Genomic DNA, 21,443 nt, shown 5'->3' with positions numbered 1-21,443 from the left:
AGCGTGCTTATTGAGCTAGTTAAACGATTCGAACAACCCCTTTTCAGCCCACCTACCAGTCCCTGTGCCACTTTTTTTCAGAAGGAAAAGAAGTTTATTGAAACAGAGAAAAGGTTACAGTACAAAAAAAAAAATGCTAAACTAGCCAACAAAACCACCAAATGTATCTAGATCAAACAATTCAGTTGTAGTTCAATATCTTCAAGAAAATGCATTCAATGCTTAATTGCACTTGTAAACAGAACAACTATAAGAAACACTTAAAGATCCAACCAAATCACAATGACAAACAAACCCTGTTGAGAGTACCAAAAATAATACACAATTATTCTACAAGAGCTCCGATCGATCCATAAGTTACGGAATCTAATAACAAGCTAGTTTTATTGCAGGAAGAAACTATTTTATCACTATATTCTACCTCCAGTTATATATAGCCAATACCCTGTTCAGCAGGTAAACAATCACACACATACAGATAATTTGAACCAGAAAACACTTGCCAGGCTACATTAATGCTCAAGACCTAAGCAAATATAGAAATAGTTGTTCATGGATCACAAGAAAAGAACAAACACCAAGCAAAAGGCCATCTCTTTTTACTCAGCTCTTGACTGACCAGCACGAGAAGAGAGAATGATGCCAACAATCAAGCCATAAAGAGCCAGAGCCTCGGCAAAAATGAGAATAAGGATCATCCCCACAAAAAGCTTAGGCTGTTGTGCATTAGCTCTGCAAAAAAAAAAAAAAACCAGAACATTAATAAACCACCCCCCTTGTCAAATCCAATGTTTTAACCAACTACTCTCCAGAACAAGTGGTAAGAGTATCAGAAAAAAATGCTGTAGGACAAAGCCTTAACACCAGAACACCGACCACCCCATAAAACAAGAACCATGTAGAAAAAATCATGTTCATGAAGCCAGAAACAAAATTTATGCCATTATTGGGATCAAAAGTGTCAAGGGGCACACAACCCTTGAACAACAGGGAAGTTGGCAGTATTATTATGACAACTCAAAATCAAGCTCCTTCAACTCTGAGATGCATACACAATCATGATAATAACAGAAACTTCCAACAATTCATCATTGTCATCAAGCCTTCATCCTAAACAAGTTGGGGTTGGCTATATGAACCCACCAGGCGTATATTATTTCCCATTCATTCCTATCTGCACTCGCAACTGATCCCAAGGATTCCACCATTCCATGTTCTTTATAATTTCCATCCAACCCTGTTCTGATCCCCTAATTCTCTTTCTAGCATCTCCCACTTGAATTTTATGGACTTTATGCACCACTGCATTAATGACCCCATGTCATGCATAAACCCAATCTCTCAACACTTAACCTGGCAACTATTATGAAAGAATATTGATGTCAAGGAAACATTCTAGATGCCTAACACACTAGACTCTAGAAACCAAAGCTTGCAATTAGTAAATTAACAATTATTGATTAAAACTCCTGACTTCATAGGGGCAGCTCAAAAGTTTATGTCATGCAACAAGCACTTCTAGTAACCCAAAAAATTGGCACACGCTAAGGAATCTGTGAACGAACTGAGAGTCTGAGACATACTAATCAACCTACATCACAAACCAAGTACCTTACTGGTAACTGAGGATCTCATAAAGAACTTTCATTCATGTTTCCCAGGGATACGAGGTCAAGGTTCTGTAGAAAGCAGCTAATCCTGTAGATGCTAAGGATGATGACACCATACAGATTTCTAAAAGGTATCCTTGGTAGGGAAAAAAATTTAACAGGGAAAAAACACGCTTCCACAATCCAGAATATCAGGCTATGCAAACACTGCAAAAAATTGGGCACTAAAATAATATTAAATCAGCCCAATGCAATTGAAGAACTACACAACAAACATATAGAGCATCTAAAGAGTGATGAGGCACTTAAACATTCCACGAAAAAAATTATTGCATACTTTAACACTATCAGAGAGAACATGAACAATGCATCAAACCCATGGAAAGTTAGAAGGCTGAGAATAGATGAAACCCGCCATTGACTAAACCAAAAACAGATCAAGTCATCATAAGAAAAATTACCTAACACCGGCATCGCCAACAATCCCAATAGCCATACCGGCAGACAGCCCGGCAAGACCACAAGCAAGACCAGAGGAGAGATGAGCATAACCATCGAAAAGGTAATAAGACTTGGCCTTAGGGTTGATACCGGTACTAATAATCACCGCAATAATCAAACCATAAATACCTAAAACTCCCGCCATAACCACGGGCACAATCGATTTCATCACCAGCTCTGGCCTCATCACACCCATCGAGGCTACACCAACTCCGCTCTTCGCGGTTCCATAAGCTGCTCCCATGCCTGCAAAACACCAGATCAAAACATTACATCACGCTATATCCCTAATCACCACCAAAAAAAGAAAACCTAACATACGAATCAAAACTCTTCATTGATACACATATATGCATATTTTTAATCGAATTACATGAGAAAACGAGGGCAGCAGCAGCGCCAAGGAAGCCGAAGAAGGGGGCAGTTTCATCTCCGCTGAAAGTGGAAGACATTTTCGCTACTTAGAGTCCCGACGAATTGCAGAGCAAGAAAACGGATGATTCCGATCGAAGCAGGGGATGATTTGGTATTTCAACTGCCAAGTTGCTTTCAAATTTAGGAGCCGTACTAAACTGGGTCTATGGCCCATTAGAAGAGTAGTTAATTATGGGCCTTTGCGATTAGAGAATACATAAGGATGAGGTGGTTTTTTTTTTTGACAGTAGAAGCACCATCACTAACCCTTTCTTTAACTCACACACATGCAACCTACACACAAATGCTAATCGCAACCTACACAAAAATGCTACTCACAAAGTTTGAACCCTACGACTAAGTAGAAATACACAAATGGGAACCAACTAGGCTGGCACCCGACTTGTGCCTTAACAGTGAGTCGAGCGTTACAAAAGGTAGGTAAATCTTTTGTATAAGATATACCGACTCCAAGTTGTGTTGTAATTGTTCAAGAATAGTAGTGTTGTGTTTAACTGAGCATTTTCTTAGAGAACCAGAATGGATGGTTGTATGTCTATTGTTCTTCCCCCGAGTAGAGACTGACAATTCAAACAAATTAATGAACTTGGTTCTTACTGATCTTTTAACAAGTCGATCTATGGCAGGGGAATTTAGTGATATTGGTGATGTGTCACGAAATTGGTTGCCTTAGGATGAAAGAGTGCAGTTAGTTTAATAAAGATGAGGACTATTTGCACCCCAGAGATGACTAAGTATACCTCAAAATCGCAAAAAACACTCAATCTAATAACACCCCATGTGACCCTACCACGTATCATTTCCCTCCATCCCGTCTTTCTCCTTCTTCACTTCACTCTACATCTCCTTACCAAACGAGACCCATCACTTCTGTGGAGGACGAAGAGTTCGACGGAGGCTTCACCGGAGTAATGGGGACATGGGTCGGAGATGACATGGACTACAACCCAGCAGTTGATGATTAAGAACCCTCATTCGACAAAGATGAGAACATTGATGATCACCAGAGTATATAGGGCTTTTGATGGTGTTTAGTTGAGACACCTTTTCTCACTGTTGAGGCGACACTACATGTGTCGTTGTGGTTTACAAGGCAATGTTGTTGAGTCTCATATGCCGTTGATGATTGAAGTGGACACTACAGAGTATTTTCGAAATGATATGGTATTGTGTTGATGGCTTGTTAATTTTATTGCCCTTTTTTTGGATTGTGTAGGAAACCTCGTTAATTTTGTTGTTGTTGGTGTGGGTTGTGTAGGAATTCCATAGTAAAGAGGTTGTTGTTGAGTATGCAAGGAAATGTGGCCGTAGGCATGAGATTGTTGTGGTTGTTAAGCAATCAGACATGAATGATCTGAAGAGAAACCCTAGGATTTTATTTGGATTTGAGTAGAGTGGTGGATACAAGGCAAAATGCAAGCCTTTGAAGAGGAGATCATCCACAAAGAAATGTGGATGCCCATTTTCTCTAAAAGCTTATGTATCAGATGTTGCAACTGGATTATAGAGCTTGGTTGTTGTGAATGGGAAGCACAATCATGCGTTGGTGAAAGCTTTTGAAGGCCATTGATATGTTGGGAGACTAAGTATATAAGAAAAGGAGACAGTGGAGAGGCTAAGCAAGTCAGGGGTGAAGATAAGGGAAATACTAAATCACATCAAGCTCAAAGATCCAACAAATGCATCAACTATGAAGACATTATACAATGCAACGACTACTTTGAGGATCACTGAGACAGTTGGCAAGACACGTATGCAGCAATTCATTTTAGGGTGTCTTTTTATAAGGAATTGATCAATATGGTATCTACTGCTGCATTGGTGAAGATTGAGACTGAATTAGCTTCCATTGTCAGTGAAGGTGTAACTGTAGATAAATGTCTTCATACCACTGCCAAGTGCTATGGTTTGTCATGTGCTCATATGCTGACCAATTACAGGAATGAAGGTAAAAGCATACCACTGAGTGATGTTCATAGTTATTGGAGGAAATTGTGCATCCAACCATTCAGTCAAGAAGCTAATGATGAAGTCAGATTGATACTGAGATGGATATTGTGCGGAAGACTTTTGATTTAGCTACTGTACCTCAGAAACTAGAAATCAAAAGACAGCTTCAGGCAATAGGCAAGTCGTGCAGCACTAGCATATTAGAGTCAAAGACAAAGGTGAATTTGAGGGGGAGGAAGAAGGGGCAGAAAGGGATTAGAACAAGTCAGGTTGAGGACAAATCAACAAAGCGTGATCCTTCTGGTTTTGAACATGCACTTGAGAACCATGTCTTTGATGATGTTCAGCCAAGCCAGACATCAACTCAGAGTTTCAAAAAAAAGGCCAAGTTGAAAATCCATAGAACTAGAAAGGCAAACATATAGAATTGGGTGACTCTATTTCCAGACTTCATGCAACCATACATTGTTAATATTGTTGATGTCCCTAGAGATGACCACTGTGGTTTCAGGGTTGTTGCATCATTCTATGGTTGGGCAGAGGTTGGCTGAAAAATAGTGCGAAAAGATCTTGCAAGAGAATTGCAAATGAATGCAGCTCAATAGGACAAGCTATTATGTCCTTTCTCAAGCACATCAGAGTTGTTGTCTAGTGTAGAATGTTCTTCAGTCATGGCAGATGCTCACAATTGGATGATCATGCCGTACATGGGAAATGTGGTATCAACATGTTACAATGTTGTAGTTGCTCTCATTTCAAAAGAGCAATGCCTGACATTTTTCCCACTAAGGGATCCAATGCCACTGGATTACAACCAAAAGATCATGGTTTTTGGGAATGTCAATGACTCTCACTTTATTATAATGGAGTTAGGGCCAGATAGTCCCATCCCTCCTGTGTCAAATATGTGGTCAGAGAATCATCATCCCAATGCAAGAGGATGGCCAGACATGTATGCTTCTAAGATTGAAAAATTCAAGGCACTTTCAGGGTCAAAACCACGTAACATAGTCACTGTAGAGTTAATAGATTGATTGTCAAATTTGAAGCTTATGTATCAGATGCAATTAGGGCCAGCTTTGAAGCTTTCATGAGCTACCAGATTTTGATATGCATTTTGTCGAACATGTTGAATATGCCTTTTGTATAGCAACCTTGAACTTCTGTGGATTATATACATATATGTGCATGGTTCCTATTTGATTTCATGTATTGCAAATGTATGCTCTGTTATTGAGATTTTCTGTTCTGGTTTTACTGTTTATCATCGGGATGCAAACTGTAAAATTTAAAAAATTATTGAAATGGAGGGGTACTCAGAAATGTTATGTTTTAGACTAAAATTTATTTAGAATGGGATGAACTTAGTTAAGTATAGAGTGCAAATAGTCCTCTCATCAAATAAATTCCTACCTCTCAGAGATGTTCACGATTTTTCAAAACTCCATGAGCAAATGCTTTTCCCATTCGGACCAAGACATGACAAATTTGCCTTGTTCAAGATAAAATTCCAACCTCTCAAAGATGTTCTGGATTTTTCAAAACTCCATGAGCAAATGCTTATCCCTTTCGGACTAAGACACGACAAATTTGACTTGTTCAAGATAAAATTCCAAGCACATAAATTTCAGAAACCCCCATAAATCGACAATAAAGTTCTAATTAACCAGAAATTCAAATCCATGAAAAAAAATCCACATTCATAAATCTTTGGCATGTCAACTAAAATAATACTAGAATTCTAGATTGAATTGCACTTCAATACCAACAATAACTCTATACAAGAGAGCAAAAGAACCAAATATTCATTCCTATACACTAGTCCCTATTCAAAGCATACCCCATAAAACTAACTAAACATTTGCTTAAGCACGTTCACCACGGATACGGCGAGCCAGCTGGATATCCTTTGGCATGATAGTCACCCTCTTGGCGTGAATAGCGCACAAGTTTGTATCCTCGAAGAGACCAACCAGATAAGCCTCCGCAGCCTCTTGCAGTGCCAGAACAGCGTGGCTTTGGAACCTCAAATCAGTCTGATAAAATCAAGAATATCAGATAATCAACAACCATTACCAAATAAAAAGATTTGTTGTTGAAGAGAAGTTACTAATTACCTTGAAATCCTGCGCGATTTCACGAACAAGACGTTGGAAGGGAAGTTTGCGGATCAAAAGCTCGGTACTCTTCTGGTACTTGCGAATTTCACTGTTCATTAATCAAGATATGGTCGGATTAAATTTGGTATTTCAACAAACAAGAAACATTCAATTCAAATTGCAATTAAGGAAATCGAGAATTACCGGAGAGCAACAGTTCCAGGGCGGTAACGATGTGGCTTCTTGACACCACCTGTGGTGGGCGCCGACTTTCTTGCAGCCTGAATTTACGAGCAAAAAGCACATTCTCAGATCTAATCAACCTAAGAAACGATGCACTGGACATATCAAAATCCAAATCGATGCTAATATGTTTACAATCTCAAGAACACTTACGACCGAAGAAAAAAAATACAGAAAATAACGACACACACCTTTGTGGCGAGCTGCTTCCTCGGAGCCTTGCCACCGGTTGACTTGCGAGCAGTTTGCTTGGTACGAGCCATATCTCTCTTCAGATAAACAACACAAATTCTTTCTTGATTATCTGCAAAAACCACAATAAACCTAGATCAGTAAAAAGGGCTTGGGATGCACCGGCGTCTATCAACAGATCAAAAATCTTCACGACAAAAGCGGAAATCCTAGATCACCAGACGAATACGAGAAACCCTAGAGGCTTTTCTCTTACCCTTGTAAATTCTCGTCGATAAGATTGTTTAACAGAAACGAACAACCGATGAAAGTACGGTCGCTATTTATAGAAGGGAGGCCTGGACTCGGAGTTTTCAACGGCATTGTGGGGGTGATTTCGATTTTGAAGGAGCAAGACGGCGTGATCGATTCCCATTGGTTAGGTTTTGATAGTATGGATTGCCAGCGTTGCCGATTTGTGTTTCTTTTACGACAGAGAAACAGACTGAGTTGGAACTCCCGACTCAGTCGAGTCATCGTTAATAATCCGAGAGTCGGGCTATGCGAGTTTGCAGTGTTAGGCCCATGTTTCAAGGTTTGGCCCAGCGAGGGTGCATACTGCATAGCAACAGAAGAGGCTACGCATGGGCCACGCTAGACCTTGGTTAACGGGGCGGGCCTGGATGACGGGCTTGAGGCCTGTTTCCCACCTCCACCTCGGCCAGCGAGAAAATTTAAATTAATTTATAAAAAAAAACACGAGAGGGAGACAGCGACAGCAAAAACCTCCCAGTGGGGAAAGTAAAAAATAATTCTCTGCCTCTTCCTCCTCCTCCTCGACTGTCTCTTCCAAAGATTTTTCATGTCCTTGTAGTTTTAGGGTTTTCTGTCGCTGTTGCTGGTAAGCTTCGATTTTTCACTCTTTCTCTTCATCTTATGCCGATTTACTCTCATTTATTGTTTGTTTCACTATCCGATGATTGTTTCTGTTACCATCTCTACCTGTTGAAATTACTGTTTGTCAGTGCTTGAGCTTGGTCTTAACTGTGTTTTTGAAGTGATTGTTGCTTGTTTTGTTGTTTTTCGAGTTTGATTTTGTGTGGCAAAGTTTAATATGGGAACTGTTGCTTGATTGTTGCTCTTGGTTAGTATAATTTTAGTGATTGACTTGTGGTAACATTTTTCTTTAGTTAAATTAGTAATTACAGCGTTGTTCTTTAGGTATTTTGGGGAACATGTCAGAAACTTCATCCTTAGTAGTGGTTCACGTTGTTGGCTGTGAAATGTTAGATCCTTCAGTATGACGGGTTAAATTGGTATTTCTTTTGGTTATAGAGCGGTGGAGTTGGATAATAACTGGAATAGATTTGACCCTTTTTCTAAGGAGTGTTAATCCTAAGTAATTTTGTTGAGAGTCTTTTAGATGCGTCTGATGTTGACGGTAGATTTCTCATTCTGAACTCAATACATTACTAACTTTGATATATGTGAAGGATTTTAAACACAACCTATCTCAATTGCAGTCAGTTATGAACTTCAGTTGTTTAAGGTACAGAAAAAAAAAACTATTTTTAGGAAATAGGAGGGCAGATTTAATCCCAATGAGCTATGATAAACTAACACATCTGAGTAGACGGTGTTCTCTATGCTTTAGCCTTCAATTATAAAATAGATAGGTAAGTGTAAGCGCGTCACTTCCATAGTGTCATTTATAGGGTGGTATAAAATAGACATTTCCTCATGAAGATATTCCCAATAACTGGCCCTTCTTCAATCATTAGTTCATTCATGAAGTGCTTTTGAGATAGCCTCACAGTTTAACATGGTGCGGACTGTGGCATCGTACATGGTGTGCTGTCATCCATTATGCAAACTGTCTGAACCATACAAGTTTCCAAGTAGCATGTGCAAAGTACTCAATGGGATGAGAAATTAACAATAGCAAGTCACCAAAATTAAAATTGAAAGATGACCTATGTTTCATATCAGGAATATACCTACAAGTCTTTGACAAGGATGTTCTTTGAGGCTTTGAGCTCCTTTTGATTCTGACTGTAGCAGACAATACATTTATTGAATTTGGCCTCAGTGGAAACTGTTACTCATAGTTTTTTTTTTAAATGATGTTTAAATTGGTTTGCTTAGTTATAGAGCTACTGCAAGTTCCTATGCAGTTGAGTATGTCTGCCTCATAAACGATGCCTTTATCGCTTGGTATGCTGCAACTGTGAAGTTTAACTGGAGTGCTGGACAATTGAGGGTTTGACTAACTTCTAATGATTCGGTCATGTTGGTACTTGGTAGACAATGAAGCAACATTGGATATCAAGCACTTACTTCAATGTTTAATCTCTTTATGAGCATAAACACTTTTTATTGACATTAACGTGATTTGCAATGTTTTTCGAAGTGTTACAATTAATTTTCATTCAATCTCAATTTATAATTCTTTTCATTGCCTATAAGTCCTTGTTCTTTTGATTCTCGGAGATTCACCATAGCTTTTCTTTGCAAACTGTTTCTCTCAGATTAAATTTATCGTCTTATTGGCTCCTTGTCTTGTTCTAATCATTCTTTTTTGTACAACTATATACTTCTGCCCGATCAAATTCCACAGCCTGATTTTATAATGTCTAAATCGACTTCTTTTGAATTACTTAATAGCTTATGCATACATTTTACCACCAGTCCACCACCAACTTATCCAATAGAATAATGTTGTTTTTAAATGCACTGAAAGAAGAGATATCATATGTATGTGCTTCTTTTCCACTTGAATTCGATTTGAGGTTGCATTGAGAGAGCTCTATTCCTGTTTACTTGCCAGTTATGTGCTATTAAAAAAATCCTGAAATGCTTTTGCTTTAATGGTGGTGGTTATTAAAACCTGCAACTCTGGAGATTTATGGAGCAAGGAAATGATATTGTCATACCTATTATTAATCTTTTTGATACAATTTCATTGAATTAGGTAAATCTTGTATTGTCACTTAGGATGGGTTTTTAGTTGTCATGTTTAACTGCAAAATGGTAATATTCATGTAGCCTTTTTATCACCATGTCAGCTAGTTTCATAGATGAAGCAATTCTTTTCTTCATTTCTTATAACGATTGTGCGCTGAAAACAAAATTCCAAATCATTCTCCTTTGGGATGCTGGAGTTGTGTCTAAGTAACTTTTTGATGCTTAATTGACAGAGCATTACAATTTCATGAATTCTTGAAAGCCATTCATGCGATTATTTCAATCTGAGGAGCTAAGATGGATGATGGTGGCCATCGTGAAAATGGAAGACACAAAGCAGATCAATATAAAGCAGCCCAGGGGCAGGTATGAGGCAACTTTCTGTAGATAATTTATTAATTTGTACCATTCGAAAGCAAGTTCTCTAGTTTACTACATTCCGAAAGATGAGAATTTTAATTGATGATTTCCTTGACGGCAACTGCTGCTGATGATATTTTTCTCTAATTAATGCAGTGGTTGATGCAACCTCACCCTTCAATGAAACAGATCATGTCAATCATATCTGAAAGGGATCAGGCTATTCAAGAACGAAATTTGGCCCTTTCAGATAAGAAGGCTGCTATTGCAGAGCGAGACATGGCATTCCTGCAACGAGATACGGCTATTGCAGAGAGAAATAATGCGATGATGGAACGAGACAATGCTATTGCTGCTCTGCAATATCGAGAGAGCTCCTTGAGCAGTGGTAACATGTCCTCTTGTCCTCCAGGATGCCAAATCTCACGTGGGGTGAAGCACATGCACCACCCACAACAGCAGCATGTGCCTCACATGAACGAAGCTCCTTACAATTCAAGGGAATTGAACACAAGCGATTCCCTCCCAATAACTCCAGTCAGTACCGAGGCTTCAAAATCACGGCGGGGTAGACGACCCAAGGAAACCAAGGGAATGCCATCCAATAAAAAGGCTTCAAAGCGTCCTAAGAAGGTTAAGATGGAGAGTGAGAACTTGAATGAGATCATGTTTGGCAAGTCGCATGAGTGGAAGAATGGGCAGGATATTTGTGATGGAGGTGACAATCTAAACAAACAGTTGGTGGTATCAAAGGCTGATTGGAAGGGCCAAGACTTGGGTTTAAATCAGGTTGCATTTGACGAGTCAACCATGCCAGCCCCAGTATGCTCCTGCACTGGAGTCCTAAGGCAGTGCTATAAATGGGGAAATGGAGGATGGCAATCAGCATGCTGCACGACCAACTTGTCAATGTATCCACTACCTGCAGTGCCAAACAAGCGTCATGCCCGTGTAGGTGGGCGAAAGATGAGTGGAAGTGCTTTCAACAAACTTCTTAGCCGGCTTGCAGGGGAAGGCCATGATCTTTCAATTCCCGTAGATCTGAAGGAAAATTGGGCTAAGCATGGGACAAATCGCTACATTACAATCAAATAAAGTCTCATCCATATGGAAGAAGATAAACTAAGGAGATGACATAAAATTCTCAGGTATGCCTCCTCAACTTTCCTTTCAGCAATGGGCAGAATAAAGATATGATGGCAGCCTGACAGCCAATGTAATTTACTTGGCGAGGACACTTATTGAACTTCACATGTCCTCCTACTTATTGACATGATTCTCATTTCTGGGTTTTAAACATAAAAGATTTGGTGTTCTTGGGCCATTTGTCCTTGTAAGAGTCTAGTTGTATGTGAAATAACTTGCCCACTGCTCATGTATTTGAAATTTGTATGAATGGAAGTGTAATTAGTGGTAACATTGGTCGTCCAGCGGTTCCTTTGAGTCATGCTGCTTTGTTTGGGGGGTCTTCTTGATTATGCTTTCAAATTATTTGACGATGTTAGTTAGCAGCTGTTATATAGTACTTATGTGTGATACTATTTCCTAGCTTATTTTTCAGATAAGATCATAAGAAGTGGCAATAGTTCTATTTAGTATTTAGCAAAAGAAGTTGTAGCAAGAAAACATAGGTTGCTGTCGGCTGCCAATAAAGAAGTCGCCTACTTTTTTTGTTTTCAGTCTTACGGTTCTGTTTGCAATCTTTGAAAAATTCAACAATGCAGTCTCAAAATGTTTTCATATCTGCATGACATTAGATGAAATGGTAGGTGACTTTCTAATGAATGGGGAGTCCACTTTGAAATTGTTCGCCTTGCATCCACCCCCATGTATATGCTGTGAAGGAGTTGGTCAATGATGTTAGAACATATCGAGAAGAGAGGAGCCGTGGTTCCCCTGGATTCGCCAAAAGCGAGAGAAACGAGATTTCTCTTCCCCTTTTCTTTCTTTTTAGAACCAATAAAGATTTCTTTCTTGATTCATCCAACTCCACCTGAAAATTCTTTTTTTTTTTCCTTCGTACTGAAATTTTTTCATATCCGCGTGACATTAGATGAAATGGTCAGGAGTCACCTAAATGTGATAACTTTTAACTCATAATAATTCCGAATTTCGTTCATACCATGTATATAATATGTTCTCTCTCGAACCCCATAACTCCATCAGATTACATAATTCATTCTTTCTTCTTTATTATTTTATCAAAATAAATAAATTTTATTACAAAACCTTAAATAATACTCCTTAAAATTCTCCCCAAATTGCCAATTCAAACTCAAATCACGAATGAAAAAACGCATGATTTTTTTCAAACATGAATACATGAATCCAAACCCATCAGTTATAAAATGTCACATTAATATCACCAAATTTTGATTTGCGTCAAAAAAAATTTTAAAATCAGGAATGACCTTTGATCGTCATGTAATGGCATTTGGAGGCAGGTTCGTGAAGAAAAGAGAACAATGGGCAGCGGAGCATAACTTCAGCCAGTAAAACCTTTTCAAGGTATTACTGGAACCAAAGCACACTTCCCCTGCAACCCATGGAGCACATAACCCGTACTATGATGCCATCAAGGTTGGATGTACAAGGGCTGAATTGGCAGGGCACCCCGTAGAAAACCTACAGGTATTTCAGAGCCACTGATTCACACTGCTCTCCCCTGTTTGCCTCAGCCCTTAGGGCAAATGCAATGAGAAACAACTTACTGGGCCAACATTTTTGTTGCCCCGGTCCCACCTCTATTACACAAAAAGTCAAGTCAAACACGTATTCTAATACAGCCACATCAGCAAAACATAAATTTCTATACACTTTTTCTTCCCACACACTTTCTCTTTTCACCCAACCCAACAACATTCCATTCATCCATATTATCCACAACAAAACTACACCAAAACATCAAATATCAATACATCCACATCAGCAAAACACTTATCCCAATACAGCCACATAAGCAAAACATATTTTACAATACAGCCACATCAGCAAAAGACAACATCTTTGTTGACCAAATACCAATTCACCATTGCATTTGCCCTTACCGCCAAAATGTATGGTCACTAATTCCCCTTCCCATCAAAGAAATAACCGAAGAAAAAAGAATTAGCATATACTACAGTACTTGTGTCAGATCACAAAAGATCAGCACAAATGCATCAGACAGGGATAACTGTGATGTCTGTATTTCTCATCATACACAATTCTGTAGAGAGGCAAAAACACATTTTCTTCTAAAAAACACAAATAAAATCCGACCAATGAACTTCTGGGCAACCAAATTCAAAAAAAATCCAATAAGAACATGAACTGAACCGAATTAGTGGCTAAAGCCTAAAAAGAAGCTTTACGAAAGATTGCAAACCAAATAATTTATAAAACAAGAAGAAAAATAAAAGGAACCAGAATGGCAGAATGTATTCCCATGAAGATTAACCACCATTTTAAAAAATTATATTGAAAAGAAATTGGTAACAAGGTTCTATAAAAACAAAACCAGAATGAATTCCTATGAACTAGCAGTGCAGTGCGTGCGTCAGATCACAAATGTTCAGCACAAATTTATCAGACAGGGATAACTGTGATGTTTGTACTTCTCATCATACACAACACTGTAGATAGGCAAAAACCCTTTTCTTTCTTTAAAAAAAATCCCACCTATGAACTTCTGTTCGCAAACAAACTAAATTCAGCAAAAACAGAGTATCAAGAAGCCTCAGACCGTCCTAGTTCAAAAAATTATAAACATATATGCAAATATTAGAACCTGCATTTCATTTGATACCATAAACGTCATCAGCGGCTTCCTAAATTCGACAAACTATGAATGATAAAAACAAAGAAAACTAATAAAAAAAATATATATCCGAAGAGGCATCAGATCTTCCTATTCGAAAATATGAATCATAGAACCCAAGCCCGAAGCTCGAGTATTCAACAATTTCGGCATATTCATCATCTGGCCTCATCAAGTGTCCAGTAAAAACAAAATACCAGTAAAATCAACAAACATCAACGATGTGAAAGAGAGATCTAAACGCTAACACGCAACAAGGAAACATGCCGACGATTTAAGCGAAGAATCGGCCATTCCACTGGGAAAGAAGGGCACGGCTGCCCTATCACGAATTAGGGTTTGTCAATTCTTGCCAAAGCATTCAATTTATAGTCGATTTTCAATGAACGATTTTGAGATACAGCCGTTGATTCTGATTCTCGATCGGACGGCTAATATTTTAATACTGAAAGAGGCTTTATGGACTACTTAGGTATTTTGTGAACTACCACAACGGGCCCATCTTCGACTTTTATGGTCTTAGTGAACCGTGGGCTATAAAGCCTATGCCCAAAGGAAAATAAGAAATACAATAGATAGAAAGAGAGATGTGTTTATCACTCACATCAATATAATTAAAGATTATTTTTTTTCCAATTGCAAACAATCACATTTTATATTTTTTTATTAATTTATCATCATGCATTAATATATTTAGATAAAAATTTTAAAAAAAATCTCTTACTAGAGAGGTGATTAATATATTATCTTATGTATAATTGTTTTTTCAAGTAAGTTTGAAGATGAGGAATTTGAAACCATTACTTAGGTGGGTATGTAAGACAATATATTTGTATCAAATGTATTCATTCAATTCTCAATTGCTAGTACTTGCAAGAAAATACAACTAAATTTAATTGGCGTTGACAATAAATAAATATAAGAGGAATGCTGCAATTCCAAAAAATACTACATTTCATATTGCACGTGAGATATACTTTGATTATGAACACAGATGTATGGCCCCCTAAACATACAACATTTCATATGAAAAAAGTTTAAAATGGGGGTAAGAAATTGGAGAGACAAATCATTTTTTTCTAAATACAAATGTCTCGACTTTCATGACAACTACTATGCTACTATTGATTTTCCTATATCATCATTCGAGACTTTTTATCAATGTAAATACGCTACGTGTATTCATTTCTATATAAGGTCATAAGTTCGTAGTAGTAAATTTTTCTATCCGGTGATTATATTTCCTAAGGGTGTTCAAAAAAATTATAGAAATTGAACCGATCGGTTGATAGATTATTTTAAAAGAAAATTATTTTGAACTAATCAAAATAATCGAATTGATAGGTTCAATTCGTGTCAAACTGTAACCGTTCACACCCCTAATAGTCACTCCCAAATAGACTAATAAAAAAATGGTCTATAATTCACCGGCTTTGATTTTTTTTTTAGTTAACGAGAGAATAGAATAGAATACACTTGCCCAAGGACGTGACGTCCAAATAAAAATAAATAGAAGATGCCTTATTTTACGCGTTTAAACTTTTTCTCCGTCTGTCTGATCCTTCCCTTCTTCGTCGATTACAATTAACTCTGTAATTTTTTTTGTAAATTTTTCCTTGTACGGACATTGTGTTTTGTGATTCATTGTACTAGTTCTCGATTTTCACAATACTCGTAGCGCGATGATTCTATAGTTTTAGTTTTGTTTCCTTTCATTGTAGTTCACTGTCCCTAGTGACTGTTTTTTTGTGGGTTTTCGGCAATGTCAATGGATGGTTGCTGGTGTTGGAAAATGAGGGTTAATTATAGTTTGACCATTATTAATTGAAAGCTCAATAATAATTATTGAATGAAAGTTATGGGCAATTGATCCTTGTTATAAGGACAATAAATTGGAGCAATTAGTGTGACCAAATCATTTATTGGTTGAATGTAAAAAGACTCCAAAGTGACCATGACGAGCATGGTGGACATAGTGCAATAAGTGTGTGTATGAGAATCCCACATTGGAAAAATATCATGTGGATGTGTTGTTTATAAGCCCAAGTGTTGTAGTAAAACTTTGGGCCCAAGGGCACCCAAGCTTTTGTAGGAGGCGAGCGTGCGTATAAGGAGAGCCCAGCCCATGACTGGCATCTTACCTGGTCAACCAGCATTGCTTGGTCAAATTGCCAGCCCAAGAATCAATGATTTCTCACTAATTTTTCTGGGTTTTTGTTGCTAATAAGAGAAAAAATCTTCTTCTTCTTCTGTCATTCTGCTGCTCTTCTAAGTCTCGTTTTTCTTCTAAGTCTCGTTTTCTTTGTCTTCAATCTGTTTGAGAGTGCAATTCTAAATTGGTTGTCTTAATTTTTCTGGGTTTTTGTTGCTAATAAGAGAAAAAATCTTCTTCTTCTTCTGTCATTCTGCTACTCTTCTAAGTCTCGTTTTCTTTGTCTTCAATCTGTTTGAGAGTGCAATTCTAAATTGGTTGTCTAAGTCCATTAGTATTGTTGCTAAGCCTCCTATATAAGGAGAGCCTTGGCAGCAGCTTCATAAGAGAAAAAATCTTCTTCTTCTTCTGTCATTCTGCTGCTCTTCTAAGTCTCGTTTTCTTTGTCTTCAATATGTTTGAGAGTGCAATTCTAAATTGGTTCGTCTAAGTCCATTAGTATTGAAGTGCCGCTTACTAGTGGTTTGCGGAGCGTTGTATCTTGGGAAGAGTCTGTCCAGAGAGCGTGGCACCAGTGGCTGGACATTTCTCTTTAAGGAGATTCGTGAAAGGCGTACCTCGCTCCCACAATTCCTATCAACTGTTTACGGTTTTTGGTATTTTAATTTAAGCATCAATTATTGAGTTCATATATACTGATGTTACTATTTCTGATTAATGTTACTGTTTCATTTCTGTAGCTTGTTCACTGTTCATGTAATATAAATATTATCTGGTTTATTGCATGTTATATTTCAACAACTGGGACAATGATAATGGTCTGCTGGCGCTTCATTCTCCATTTGGTGCTCAAGTTTTTCTGGAACCTTTCTGGGTGGCTTTCAAATGGGCGCATCGACTCATCAAATGGCGCCGACTAGTCTTGAAGGGTCCAAGAGGTCTGGTGTACCACCGTCTTACCCCATGAACCCTCCTTTTTTACCGTTCACGGCGTCCCGTGCTAGTTCTCAGCAACATGGTTCGGTCATTTCGGGTACTGAAGCATCCAATTCAAGGTCCTTGCATGAGGGTTTGCCCCCATTGAGCCCCATGACTTATAAGGAGCCATCTCTGTCTACCTTTTCTGATGCGTCCAAGGAAGAAGGGTTGGGTAACCCTCATGGGCTATCAATCTCTCATTCTCAGGTCACAAGGGGTAATAGCTTAAGGGTTGGGGAGAGTTTGCCTCCCCGTAGAGGGCATAGAAGGTCTAATAGTGATAGCATCCCATTGGGATTGAACTCAATGATTCAATTATCGTCCCAGTTGATACCAAATGGTAGTAGGAACGGAGGTTTCGATAAGTCTCTTTCTGGAGTAGAGAAGCCAATTCAGTTGATTAAACGGGAATTAGAGTGGACTATGAATGTGATTAGCGACGTAGAAGTTGTGGATGATAGGAAATCTGATGGAAAGGTTTTCGATTCAACGGTTAATGAGTATATGAATTTGGACACAATTGATTCATTGAACTCATCGGCTGCTGAAGATAAGGATTTGGATAGCAGAGCTACTGGTACAAAGACAAATGGATATGAAAGCAATGGTAATGAAGTTGAAAGCCACTTAATTGACATGCAGGGAGAGGGATTTAAGGGGGGTGCAGGTGGAGCTTCAAGAACTCGGCACCATAGAAGTGTCTCAATGGAAACTCAAAGAGGTCAGCAATCACTTGGAAATTCAGTTGATGGAAGTAATAAGAAGTTGAACTTGGCCTTCCGGAATGGAGAGTTTACTACAGCGGAGTGGAAAAAGATTATAGCCAACGAGAAGCTTCATGAGATTGCATTATCAGACCCTAAACGCGTTAAAAGGTTTTTCAATTTTCACATTTATCTGTGGAAGTATAGGTAGTCAGTCATTGAATTAACGTTCGTTATCTAATTTTTCACAGGATTTTGGCTAATCGGATATCGGCTGCTCGTTCCAAAGAGAGGAAGACCCAGTATGTTTACGAATTGGAGCACAAGGTGCAAACTCTGCAGAACTCGACAACAACTCTATCTATCCAGGTCACAGTGTTACAGGTGAAACTGGGGTGTTTGATCTTTCCATCATCTTTACATGTTGCTTTTCACTTTGGATTTTATTTATTGTAATTGTTACTTGTCCTGGTCGATTTTCTTTTATTTTTTCCAGAGAGATGCTGCAGGAGTTACAAGTGAGAACAATGAGTTGAAATTCCGTCTTCAGGCAATGGAACAACAGGCCGAACTCAAAGATGGTAAATGTGGTTTTTCTCTTATGTTCTTATTTTTTTTACTATGTTCATTTGTATGCACCTTATGAGCTCTGAATTAAATTAAGACGTTTTCACAAGGCTATAAATTGAGTGATGATTTTCAATGAACCTTTTTTTTAAACCTTGAGACATCCTGTTTGACAATCCAACTTTTGATTTGCTGTGACAATGAAGCTGCCATCTATTGAATTCAACTGTTAGTGGCTCTAGGATTATTGCAAGGTGTTGATAGCTTATTTAAAATATATCCAAATGATGGTGCCCCTGTGATAAAGAAAAATACGTAGTGAAGCCGGTTTCAGAATAATTAAGATAGGTTTGTTCTTTGATGTTTGTTTCTCTAGGGATTGGGGATACGTAGTGAAGCCGGTTTTCAGAATAATACGTAGTGAAGCCGGTTTCAGAATAATACGTAGTGAAGCCGGTTTCAGGATCCTATTTATGATTTATTTATAGTCACTTTGCAGATGTACATAGTGCAAAAGTTCCAGGTTTTGTGCTTTCAATAGATTACGCTGTGTTCCTTATCCCTTTGTCGGATATGATCGGATTCCCGCATCTGTTATTTACATATTGTTATCCCCAAAGATGTACTTCCCAAAAATATCATAGAAATCTGGATAGAAATCTGGACATCGATAGTTGAATCTTGCCTGCAGTGCAAAACAGATGCCATGAATCTTGTGTTAGGCAATTGTGCTCCAAACTTCTTCTTTGCTTGGTTTACTTGGCTATTCCGTCAAGACTGGTTTTGAGGGTATAATGTCTGTTGTCAACATTCAGGAAAAATGTCTTTTTCATTTGGTTCAATATCGTCCGTGCTTTCTAATTTCTTGATGGGTATAAATATAATGAGGAGAAGTTTTTTCTCATTAATTTAGTTTGATCATATATTTCCCTTCAACATTCATGGTCTTCCATCTCTAACAAATAACCTATTAGATGCTGGATTTGGAAATTTTAAGCTCTTGTTTTTTTTAAATGTTCAATGTGACAGCTTTGAATGACACATTAACTGCTGAGGTTGAACGTCTGAGACTCGCTGTTGCTAAGCTTTGTGGGGATGGCCGAGGTATGAGGTCCATGGCTCCGTTTTCTGTAAACCCGAGATTATGGCAGCTGCAGCAACAGCAACAGTTGCTTAATTTTCATTTGTAGCAGCAACGAAAACAAAAGCAACAACCGCAACAGCACTTCGAGCTCAATGGTGATCAGGTGCAACAACAACAGCAGCGAGAACACTGGAACGGGCAACAGCAACATCAGACACAAATGCTTCAGGACAATCAGTTTGAGCCCCAGCAGCAGAATGGTCGTGCCGCAAACCATGAGTCGAAATAGTCAGTTAGCCCCAATTCAAGCACTGACATCTGCTTAGTCAGATGGCAAAGTGCCTGAAAATTTTCCCGGATTAGGGTAGTGTACATACATATGTATTTCTTAGTCACCAAAGTGAAATTTCTTTTGTTAGGCCATTGGACCCTAATATTCCCTTGTTCGAACCCAATGAGTTAGTAGCAATGTTTTCAAATGCGAAAACGAAGGCGAGGCGTTTTCGCATCTTCAAGGCGAGACGTAAGCATTGACGTGTTGAGGAGTAAATTTTTTGATAGAACTAATAATAAGTCATTCTCATACTAGAAAATATTTGTTAAACACTACAAACTTCAAATAAAGTCATCATTTTCTTCATCCATCAATTCTTCATCATCATCAATAGTAGGATTAGAGGCATTGTCACTTCCATTGCCAAGACTAAGTCCATCATCCACATTTTCGGGGAAAATAATTAACTAATAATAACTTGGATGTGAAGTGGACCCTACCTGTGTATAAAGAGAGTGATTTGGGACCAGAGCGGTGGTGGAAGGTGGCTTATGTCGCCTGTCGAAGTGGGAGTGTTTAGAGAATCCAAGTTGGTCTTCCGTCTTCTTCACGATGTCGAACACTCAAACTCAGAGATTCAGCGGTGGCTTTGAATAGCTTTGACCTAATTTCATGATAAAGTTGTCTGGACTTTCATGTTTATTCTCACTTTTGTTTATTTTTTTTACTACAGCAACTGAAACGGTGTTGTTTTTGGCAAACCTCCTACAAAGCGTGCGTATTAAGCGCTTTGAGAAGTTACATTTTTTTAAACTTTTTTACAAAAGGCGTACGCATACTTGGAATAGCCTTAAACATGCGCATCAAGACGTTTTTGACCCCTAAAGCCTCAAAACGAGCCTCGTAAACATTTTTGAAAACATTGGTTAGTAGCATTCGCAACCATGTTTTATGATTGCTAAGGATTCCAGTGTATTTTGTCCTAACTATCCCAAATATAAATGGATGCATAAGAGTAAAACTATTTGCACCCCACGAGTTACTAAACGCACTCCAATTTCTCGTCAAAAAACCTAATCTTGTAACACCTCGTTTTTCCTTACACTTTTTAACCTCAAATCATCTTCTTCTTCATTCTTGTCAGCTCCACCTTCTCCATCCTCCAACCTACTCTCTCTTGCCAATCTTACTGCTTCAATCTACCAATAGCATCTATTCACTCTCTTTCCTCTCCCACGGCAACAACCCCAACTCCTCATCCCTCTTCTTCTCTTCCAAAATGAAATCTCCACCAGCGGAGAGTTGCTTTGGTTAGGGATCTAATGTAATTTCCTTCTTGGGTCTTCGTCTTTTTCATTAAAAAATGTGTTCTTTTTGTGTTTTTATTCCTTCTCCACTCAAGCTTGTTTCTTGTTAGAGATCTGTTGTCTAGAATTGTTTGGCCATTGCAAGCTTATTGATGATGAGAGTGTAGAGAGCTTCATTGAGTTTTTTTTTTAGTCTTTGTTGGGTTTGTAGTCTTTGTGGATGAGTTTGTAGTGTTGGTGTGAGG

General features: G+C 38.3%; 4 protein-coding genes and 4 non-coding genes across 9 annotated transcripts; 2 read left to right on the top strand and 6 right to left on the bottom strand.

Annotated features, from left to right (window-relative positions):
• Positions 1-254: 254 nt before the first annotated feature.
• On the bottom strand, positions 255-2,655 carry LOC120011459 (V-type proton ATPase 16 kDa proteolipid subunit). The gene is made up of 3 exons (XM_038862579.1): positions 2,485-2,655; positions 2,072-2,357; positions 255-732 (listed from the first exon to the last, which is right to left on the bottom strand). Exons 1-3 carry the CDS (start codon positions 2,561-2,563, stop codon positions 600-602), a joined length of 498 nt encoding a protein of 165 aa, XP_038718507.1. The 5' UTR covers positions 2,564-2,655; the 3' UTR covers positions 255-599.
• A 3,484-nt stretch (positions 2,656-6,139) lies between these two features.
• Positions 6,140-7,438, bottom strand: LOC120011460 (histone H3.3). The gene is made up of 5 exons (XM_038862580.1): positions 7,287-7,438; positions 7,030-7,142; positions 6,800-6,876; positions 6,614-6,704; positions 6,140-6,532 (listed from the first exon to the last, which is right to left on the bottom strand). The coding sequence occupies exons 2-5, from the start codon at positions 7,099-7,101 to the stop codon at positions 6,362-6,364; spliced, it is 411 nt and encodes a 136-aa protein (XP_038718508.1). The 5' UTR covers positions 7,102-7,142; positions 7,287-7,438; the 3' UTR covers positions 6,140-6,361.
• A 325-nt stretch (positions 7,439-7,763) lies between these two features.
• On the top strand, positions 7,764-11,780 carry LOC120011458 (protein BASIC PENTACYSTEINE6-like). Of its 2 annotated transcripts, none has more exons than XM_038862577.1 (3): positions 7,764-7,910; positions 10,207-10,339; positions 10,490-11,780. In XM_038862577.1, the coding sequence occupies exons 2-3, from the start codon at positions 10,271-10,273 to the stop codon at positions 11,426-11,428; spliced, it is 1,008 nt and encodes a 335-aa protein (XP_038718505.1). In that variant the 5' UTR covers positions 7,764-7,910; positions 10,207-10,270; the 3' UTR covers positions 11,429-11,780. The 2 variants fall into 2 exon arrangements, with proteins under 2 accessions (XP_038718505.1, XP_038718506.1); XM_038862578.1 differs by having other exon boundaries at positions 7,818-7,910; positions 10,168-10,339.
• Positions 11,781-13,458: 1,678 nt separating this feature from the next.
• LOC120011629 lies at positions 13,459-13,541 on the bottom strand. Its single transcript, XR_005471073.1, has one exon. It is a non-coding gene; the product is annotated as a small nucleolar RNA R38 (small nucleolar RNA).
• Positions 13,542-13,864: 323 nt separating this feature from the next.
• On the bottom strand, positions 13,865-13,947 carry LOC120011630. Its single transcript, XR_005471074.1, has one exon. It is a non-coding gene; the product is annotated as a small nucleolar RNA R38 (small nucleolar RNA).
• Positions 13,948-14,048: 101 nt separating this feature from the next.
• LOC120011642 lies at positions 14,049-14,139 on the bottom strand. The gene has a single exon (XR_005471086.1). It is a non-coding gene; the product is annotated as a small nucleolar RNA snoR20a (small nucleolar RNA).
• Positions 14,140-14,209: 70 nt separating this feature from the next.
• Positions 14,210-14,290, bottom strand: LOC120011641. The gene has a single exon (XR_005471085.1). It is a non-coding gene; the product is annotated as a small nucleolar RNA snoR64a (small nucleolar RNA).
• A 2,900-nt stretch (positions 14,291-17,190) lies between these two features.
• On the top strand, positions 17,191-20,037 carry LOC120010470 (transcription factor RF2a-like). Its single transcript, XM_038861267.1, has 4 exons — positions 17,191-18,137; positions 18,218-18,350; positions 18,463-18,547; positions 19,563-20,037. The coding sequence occupies exons 1-4, from the start codon at positions 17,191-17,193 to the stop codon at positions 19,721-19,723; spliced, it is 1,326 nt and encodes a 441-aa protein (XP_038717195.1). The 3' UTR covers positions 19,724-20,037.
• The last annotated feature ends 1,406 nt before the right edge of the window (positions 20,038-21,443 follow it).

This window comes from Tripterygium wilfordii, chromosome 12 (genome assembly GCF_013401445.1).
Source record: "Tripterygium wilfordii isolate XIE 37 chromosome 12, ASM1340144v1, whole genome shotgun sequence".
NCBI classification, from domain to species: Eukaryota; Viridiplantae; Streptophyta; class Magnoliopsida; order Celastrales; family Celastraceae; genus Tripterygium; species Tripterygium wilfordii.
The sequence above is the reverse complement of the archived record's forward strand: the minus strand, read 5'-3'. Positions and strand labels throughout refer to the sequence as shown.